This window comes from Excalfactoria chinensis, chromosome 9 (genome assembly GCF_039878825.1).
Source record: "Excalfactoria chinensis isolate bCotChi1 chromosome 9, bCotChi1.hap2, whole genome shotgun sequence".
Taxonomy (NCBI): Eukaryota; Metazoa; Chordata; class Aves; order Galliformes; family Phasianidae; genus Excalfactoria; species Excalfactoria chinensis.
The window spans coordinates 10139767-10148341 of record NC_092833.1 but is presented as its reverse complement, the minus strand read 5'-3'; the positions used below and the strand labels follow the sequence as shown (position 1 = coordinate 10148341).

At 46.9% G+C, this 8575-nt stretch overlaps 1 protein-coding gene across 1 annotated transcript; it reads right to left on the bottom strand.

The window, feature by feature from the left end:
• Nucleotides 1–335: 335 nt before the first annotated feature.
• GMNC (geminin coiled-coil domain containing) lies at nt 336–8428 on the bottom strand. The gene is made up of 5 exons (XM_072344676.1): nt 8334–8428; nt 5608–5822; nt 5443–5528; nt 4042–4158; nt 336–3126 (listed from the first exon to the last, which is right to left on the bottom strand). The coding sequence occupies exons 1-5, from the start codon at nt 8426–8428 to the stop codon at nt 2485–2487; spliced, it is 1155 nt and encodes a 384-aa protein (XP_072200777.1). The 3' UTR covers nt 336–2484.
• Between the last annotated feature and the right edge of the window lie 147 nt (nt 8429–8575).

Sequence of the window (8575 nt, the reverse complement as noted above, 5' to 3'; positions counted from 1 at the left end):
CAGAACTTTAAGTTTGTATGTGCAAACAAGGAGCAACAACGTGGGACACTCTGCCCAGATGAGCCCCAGTAAATCAAGCTCAGACAGAAATCCCTGCCACAAGACCTATACCGTCATGCTGAGCAAAACTCAGGAACTCACAGCAAACAAAGAGGATACGCTCAGGTAAATAATTCACTGAACTATGTTCTTATATCTAGAGTTTATTTGCTATGGACAAGAGCAAAAGATGGGACCAGCCATCTTTTTACAAAATGTTCTAAAGGTACAAGAATTGTTTGGTTCCACTGATACCCTACTTGGGATTGTATCAAAGATACGGCTTTGTGCTGGTTCTTTGCTGAAGTTTTCACATGAGGTGATTTGAAACATGTGGAAAGGAAATGTCAAATGGAGAAATATTTTCTTTCTTTAGAGAAAACAAAATCTAATTAAATGTTTGCTGACAGAACAAATAATGTATTTGCTACTGCTGTTCACTGATAGCATTCAAACACATCCTCAATTGTATCCAGTAGCATTAAAATGTATATAACTTTCTCAAGTTAAGTTTTACAGCTGCTTTGGAAGACAAGGTATCTACAGCTATGTTGAGGGCAATTCTCTGGTCACACTGTCTGTTTGCTATATACTGTTCATCCCACGTCACCACACAAAACAGGGTTTCCCATTGCTTATTCAAGTCAAGGTCAGGCATTCTCTATACAGTCATATGCACCAATAAAAACTCCAGTGACAAGAATTTTCTTCAGTGCTACCTTATAAAGTAAGGCAAGAGGAGATTAGTAGAAGAGAATTGCCTTGATTTACTGCTTGTAGGACAGTTTTTCTCCTGCTCCATCTGAATACAGAAAAGTGCTATACAAACAGTGATCTTGTCTGACCAGATTTATCAGCTGGCAACATTTTAACTGACTACAACAAAAGCCTGGAATAATGTATTTACTCCATGCGTAGTGGTGGTATTTTTAATTCAGTGCAATAGTGGCTACAATCAATACTTTCAATTTAGCTATTCTGGGAGTCTGCCCTATGACTTCAAAGTAACTACAGAGAAATACAATTATTCAAGTCTTTTGGGAAACCACTACATCGAGAATCCCAAGTTCTCTATAGAAAAGTATATGCCCACTGGAAGGAAATGCCCACATATGCTTATTTTTAACTTATGTAAGTACTTCCTTATCTTACTGGGGCCATTCTGAAAGCCAGAATAATCAAACTGCTCCCTTCATTTCCAATACTTAAGTATCAAACTACTATATAGCAGAAAACAAAGGTAATGTGTACAAAGTAATATGAAACATTACCAGTGAACTTACTTCATGTCAGTTGACTTCATATAATTAGTAGTATTTAAAAACAAACAAAAACAAGTCCTGTGCAGTGCTGGAGCACCTTCTCTTTTTGCCAGAGGTTTTAAAGCATCCTTTATGCAGTCATAGTCTTAGCTACAGGTCGCTACTGCCTGATAGAGACATGGAGAGGTAAGGGATGGTGCTGAAGGTTGTGGATTCCAAACACTATACACTATGTGATATTGCCTCCCCAAACTAGGAGAAATGTAAACATTTCCCATAGGAAGCATGAAAGGTACAATGGAAAGAGAAAGCAGTCCTAACTCTGGGCTGAGGTTCACTTCAGGTAAATCTCTGTATGATCTCATAAATCAGGACAAAAAGGTCAATGAGTTGTTCCCTAGAAACAAAACCTCGGGTTTCACAAGTGCAAAACAGACCAAATGAAGCTGTATAACACACTTCTGAAGCTAGGAGGGCTCTAACTTCTTAAACTCCTTTTATCTGGCAGATAAAAGACCTTTAAAACAATACAGAAAACACTTCTAATCACAGCAGAGGAAAATCTCCTAAATTTGATGAATCATTTGCAATTATATAGCCTCTGGGCAATAGAAGCGAGTCTTTTTATGATGTGCCCTCAAAAAATGACAGCACCATGTGACTGCGAGTAGGTCAACCTAGCATAACACATGAACAAAAAATGCATGGGTTGCCTTAATCCAAGGTAATATATGTAGCTAAGACAGACTCAAATCACTCAGACGCTGCTGATCCTCAGCCAGAGACTTATGTCATCTTTGTCATCTGTGAATGTCAGAGAGATGCCAAAGTGTATTCTCCAATCCCTTCCACTTTCAACGTGGGAGTGCTGAAAGTAGTTGAGTCTGGCAATCATCAGTTAACAAGGAATACTTGATGACAGAAAAAACACAATGCAAGAAAAAGCATTCCTCTCAACACAGGCACAAGAAATGAATGTCCTTCTGGCCTAGGGGAGATGCGTGTCCCACTGTGATCTGGAGCCGCACCTGTGAAGATCTGTGAGGGAATAATGAGTGTGTGTGTAACAGCAGCATTTAACAGAGTCCAGGATGACTTATTTCTACTGGCTGAACTTGTCTTGAGCACAGTATGAAGTGTCTGTTTCCTACATCCCCTATGGCTGACCCTTGACACAGGTGCCTTATTCAGCCTGTTTGGGCACCCAGGTGAATCTCCATCCTCCATCATCTTCTCTGCGCACAAAAGCTTGTCCTTGTTGGAAGGTGTGTGTTCTCACATTGCGGTGAGGACTTAGAAATGTTGTGAAGGCCACATCTGTTTTGTTAGGTGACAAATCATTAGTCAAATATGGCAACTCATAGGTTGGAAGGGAGGAAATGCTTGGCTCTGGTGAGGAGGTGTGTGGTGCTGAAGAAAACTGAGAAAGGAAGGAAGAGTCCTCACTGCATGGATGGGTACTATTAGCTGGAGGCATGTGGCTGCATCTGTATGCTGCTGCCACTGCTTCACTGTGATCATAGTTGATGGCTTCACCAGAGCTAAGGCAGTATGTGTCTTTTCCAAGGTCTGAGGTCAAGGCACTGTAGTTAGCTGAAGATTCATCAATGGTGTTGACATCTTTTAATCCTAAAGTCTCCAAGACCCAGCTGTCCACAGCAGGGCTGGCTTGCTCTTCACAGGCAGTGAATTCATCAAAGAGGTTCCTTCTAGCTTTAGAAGCATGAGGAGTTTCATGAAGAGCAAAGCAGTAGTCCTCTTTTAATCTCCTTTTGGTGTTTTTGAGAATAGTAGAGGTTTTCTGTCCATGGCAGGATAGCACTTTCTATTAAAAATAAATTAAAAGATGGAGAGAGGTTAAAAGCTGATTTCTCTAATTAACAGTAAAGAACATATTTCTGATCTTTTATGTTAGATAGTTAAGACAGTTACTTCTATCCCTATAAAAGATACTTTCTCCCTAAGTTCCTACTTAGATATATGGATACGACTAATTATTTTGTCCTTACAGCCTCTGCAACAACATAGTCTCTGTAAGAGAAGAATTTGACAATGTCAATAAGGCCTGTACTTCGATTGCATTCTCACTCAGTAAGGCGTGAAATGAGAGCTCCTGCCTGGCTGTGCTGTGCTTCTCTGTGTTGGTGCTGCCAGCAGCACTTGGCAGGTGAGTGGGGTGTTGGGGTGAACATGGCAGCCTAACAAAGAGGGAGGATGCTGAGGTAGGTCGTGCTGGGACAGGTGTGATCTTGGCCAGGGAGCACGTGGAACTGCAGCTGCCATGACTTTAAGAGTTTCTTTTCACAGGTAAGACTGGAATAGGTGTTGTTTGTTTGTTTTTTAAGATCAGTGTTCTCATGCAAACAAAATGTACCATTGGAAGGTGACAGAAACAAATCATAGAACATAAATCACCTAAAAAGTTAAAAAAAGAAAAGAAAAAGCTTTTCAGAAGTGGTAACTGACAGAGCAGGCAAATTCAACAAATATTTTGATGCATTCCAATTTGAACTTTCCACTGAAGGAAAGAACAGATTTGGGACATAATACTGTTACTTTCCTCTACTTACAACCTACACTTAACCATGCTATGAGCTATACTGTCTGCACAGCTAGAACCTAATAGGATCTCGCAAGGCCAGTTGTCTGCACTCCTAGACTTTCCATGTATTTTAACGGCATGTATCTATTCAACTTGTTTCTTTTGCACACGTCTATAGAACAGGTCTGAACACAATACCTTAGCTTTTTCTTCTAAACACTTAACCAGGGCAGAATTCAGGTATTGTCGGAGGTTATTATTTTCTTCATGTAACCTAGCAAGTTCCTCTTCCTTCTGAAGCAAAGTATCTTGAAGCTGTGGAATAGAGATACCGATGAATAGGTGTTGACTCTGTAACTTAATAGCAATTGCCCTATGGTACAGGCTGCTTGGATTTGATGAACAGGGTGTTTGCTTTGTGAACTCAACCCATCCCCTTAAGCCTCTTGCCTCTGTTAATCTAAGTGGCATGACTGTTCAGTTTTCACTTTTGACTTCTTTTATTCTTTAGAAAGTGTATGAAAAGATTACTCTGGGGAAGAAATGTATTAAAAAAACAGTGCAGAATAACAGCAGAAAAGAATTACAGGTGAACAGTGAGAAACTGTCACGGTCAAAACAGCAGCTACCAGATCTTCTCCTGAGATGCAGTAAGCACCCCTTTACATCTCTTTCATTCCAGTTTATAGTTGGTTGGTGGGAGAAAGGAGATGGAGCTGAAGGCTAACAACTGATAGGGCTTGGATGCAGAAGGAAGATTCAACTGCCATTCTTTAAAGTAAAGCACTGCTCAGGTATTCCTTCAATCCTGGACACCACCATGCCAAGTGAAGTATATATAGAGAGCTGAGGTAAGTCCTGGTCCCAAGAATTGAACAGGTATGTTTTATTTGCATAGCCCTAACAGTTTTATTTATGGGGAGCTGGGTCTTTGCAGAGACTTCTGCCCCCTGATCACTCTGGAAACTGTTAGGAGGGCTAGGGATCTCCAGCAGTGAATCCTGGATAACTGCTGACCATGGGGTGATAATCACTCATTTAAATGATCGGCATAGAAACAAAGAAAGCACAGTAACGAGGGTTTGATTACAGGGACCTTAAAGTTAGTATAAAAGTTTCAATCAGCTTCATTGTATCAAAATACCATCCCAAGTATCTCATCTGAATGATCTTTCTGGGACTGCTCAGTATCATTCTGCTGCTTGATGTGATTTGCAAAGAAAAGAGGGAAAACCACAAGGAAATGCTTGATGGCCAATATGATTGATCCTTCACGTGAGTAGGTGATTCTGGGGGAGCCATGTCCCATGACAGTAGTCATCGTGGGTTCAGGAAGACGTAGATAATATATTTCTAATTAACAGCATGAGGTTCTGCAACGTCAGAGCCTGCGGGACTCACCAGCCGTGTCCCTGGGCTTCTGGGCTGCCAAGGTGCTGTACGAAGGGAGAGACGTACAGGGTACCCCATTCTAGCTTCGTAGAATAACACGGCGGGGGGACGCTCACGTCAAGAAAAGACCAAAAAACGCCCGAAAGCAGAGAAAGCCCGGTTTGCCGCTACCCCAGTGGTGCAGGGAGCGGGGCGGAGGGCCGTTACCTGCTTGTTCCTGTAGAGCTGGGAGGACAGCTGGTCTCCCTGCCACGCCTCCTCCTGGCCAACGAGCTCGGTGGCGAACAGCCGGCCTGGGAGACAACACAGCGGGGTTAGTCCGCTCCGGCCGGCCGGCGCTGGACCCCTCGCCCGCCGCCAGCGCGCACTTACCCGGCGGCCGCGCCTCCTGCCGGCCCTGGCCGTGCTCGGAAGGCTCCGCGGCGCAGACGGCGACCCACGTCTCCCTGGAAACCCCGGCGCGGACGGGCCAGGGGCGAACGCAGCCTTGGCCCCCGGGGAAGTCCGGCTCCGGGCACGGCCGGCTGCTGCTCTGCGGAGGCAAGGGGTCGTAGCCATGGGGCGGCCGGCGGCTGGGTCCCCCTCCTCTGTGCGTACCGGGGGGGAGGCGGTGTCAGCCCTGCCCCAGCGCTCCCTCCCCCCCGTGCCAGCTGTGGTTCGCTCAGGTGCCTAGCGCAGGGAGCCCCGTGTGTCGCTCCGGGAGCCGGTCGCCTGCTCGCCCCCCGACTGCTGGCAGCGCTCCGCAGCCCCCCGCTACCGCCGCTGGGCACCGTTCGGTGCCGCCCCCGCGGCAAAGGGGCTCCGGGCAGAGGTGTGCCGAGAAGAGGGCTGTTTCTTGTGATCCCTTGGGAAATATTGCGGTTCCGAGCAAGTTAAGGAGGAGGAGAGGAGCTAGGCTGTTCTTGGCCAGTCCTTTCCTCCTACCTCGAGGGCTCGGTTCGGCTCTAAAGCTGCTCAGTGTTAGCAGTCATCTCCAGGCTGCTTGCTCTACTCTGCCCCTGCAGTTCTGCAGGAGTCCCAGACTGCACAGTTGCAGAGCCTGGGGTTGTTTCTTGAGTCACCCCCCTTCCCTCCTCCAAATAAGCACGATCTGAATCTCTGAGAAGCAGAGCCTGGAGCCTCGAGAAGGGAAACTGCTCATCCAAGGGGAGGCACAGCAGCAGAGATTGCTCCTGCAGGTGGTGGAGAGCCGTCTTCCTTCTCCATCTCAGAGGGCACAAAACCTCCTGCAAGCCCCTAAGGCAAAGAGACCAGCTGCTCCTTTTCTGCCTCCAGGTCGAGAGAAATGCAAAGAGCACTTACCATGTTAGTGGCAGAATGAAATGCAGGTCTTGGGAGTACGTTTAAAGCCCCAGCGAGGTTTAAATGGCTCTGAAGGAGGGGGAGAGGGGGGAGACCGAGGAGGCGAGTTTAATCTAAAGGAGCTCCCAGTGACGCCTCAGAGCTCTCCTGAAACCCAGCAATCTGATTTGGTGCAAAGCTGTCAAACTTGTGACGTGAATAAACAGCAAACTTGCTGAAATCAAAGTCATTCTGGTCCCACAAATCAACACAAGGAAGGAGGGAAAAGAAAAGAAGGAGAGAAGGAAAAAAAAAAGCCTCCGTACACTTCAGGACAGCACTGGGCTGGTGTGTCTGAGTTTCACTCCAGGAAATGAGCAGGGATCCTGGGAAGCATCCCACGTGTTCAGCGCAGGGCTGCTGGTGTTGCTGGTGCTTGTTGTTGTTTTTACATTTTGATCTGATTTGTTTGATTTTGAAGCTTTGCTTGCAGCTGTAAAATCCAGCAGGAAGAAGCAAGTTTGACCAGCACGTCTGGCTGAAGGAGTGGGTTTTCCATGGCTTCCCAGGAGTGTGTAGAAGCAAATGTGATCCAAGCAGCTCTGAGAAGAGCTCTGATGAGGAAGAAAGCACAAATTTCATAACAACGTGGTCTGTAATGACAAACACCTGAAACAGTCTCACTTTATAGGGAATCAGTTTGCTGTGAAGCCCCAGGATTCCAGGAGGAAACCTCAGGATAAAAATGCAATATAAACGGTGTAAGATTTACTGTCACGACCATCATGTGGCAAAAGTCATATGCAGGTGTATGTAATTCCATGACAATCAAAACCCATGGATAGGCTTGAAATTTTCCCAGGGGAAACAACAACAACAACAAAGGCAGAATAAGATCTGAGGGTAGTCTGTGCAGGGGCTGGTGTGAATAAGGCTACCAGCAGAGCAGTTGGTCCACTGAGATCCTGCTCCTGTCATGGCTAGAGCTATTGAAGGGAGGTAACCCAACCTGCTTGAGGACACAATCTCCAGCTAGTCAAGGGTGAGGCTGAGCCAAAAGCAGGCCAGGGTGGCATATGGGATGGTCTTTCATTCCCCGCCCAGAGGATGCTTGGTGCTGTTACCGTATTAGTGAGGCTCAGGGACAATAAAAGCCAAGAGGGCCGCTTGTCAACCATTCTTTTCTTACTGGCATGTTTTCCTAGGTTGCTGCCCAAGGTAAACTGGCAGCAATGCCAAATGAAATCACTGCCATCACCTCCCTTGATGATGTTTTCTTCCAACTGAGATATTTTATAAAGGGCTCATGCCCCAGAGCCACACCAAGCTCGGCTTCTGATCACCTGGCTACAGCAGCTTTCCAAACTCCAGTTCTGCATTCAATACACTCAGTAACTACTACAATATCCCACACTCTTTGGGTGCCAATGATTCTCCTGCTTGGCTGGAAGGACTCTAGCAAGGAACACAAGCTCTATTAAATACTTTAGAGTTCAGCACTACCATTTTTAGTGTGTTTTATTCCCTTTGCCCCCTACTAAGATGCCTTGCAGGCCACCTAGAGCACTGTGGAAGCAAAGGTTTCCCCACCACAGGCAAAGATGACTATCTCCAGGCCCAGAGGTGGTGGGCAAAGCCAAGAGAGACCGCAGCCCCAAGGCTGTGGGCACCCAGTGGGAGAGGGGCCAGTCCAGGCAGGTCCAGGGAGGACTGGAGCGGACAGCAAGCTCCATAGAAGCGCTTCTTGAGGCACTAAAGACCCACGGGGCCTCCCTTGGCCCCAGCAGCCCCTTTGCATGCAGCAGTCTCAGCCTCACGCTGCCCCACAGAGCGGCCATCTTCGGCCAGCACTGGAAGCGCGGGAGCGCCGGGCCTGGCCATTGGAGGAGGCGAGCGGTACTAGTGACGTCATCACGATGCGCCAGCACAGCGGGGGGTGTTTCTCGGCGTGCTTGGGCTGCCACGTGGGCTTCTGTTGGTGTAGTGCGCGGCTTGGGGGTACTGGCTGGCCGTGGGGTTTGGAGACAGATAAAGGAGAGTCTGCAGTGGGGAATGTGGT

Excerpts from the sequence above, each read along its gene's own strand:
- GMNC (XM_072344676.1), bottom strand. The coding sequence starts at position 8,428 with ATGACGTCACTAGTACCGCTCGCCTCCTCCAATGGCCAGGCCCGGCGC. Across the intron at positions 5,823-8,333 it reads TGGCCGCTCTGTGGGGCAGC|AGGAGGGGGACCCAGCCGCC; the intron begins GTGAGGCTGAGA and ends CGGTACGCACAG. Across the intron at positions 3,127-4,041 it reads GTTTAGAAGAAAAAGCTAAG|AAAGTGCTATCCTGCCATGG; the intron begins GTATTGTGTTCA and ends TATTTTTAATAG.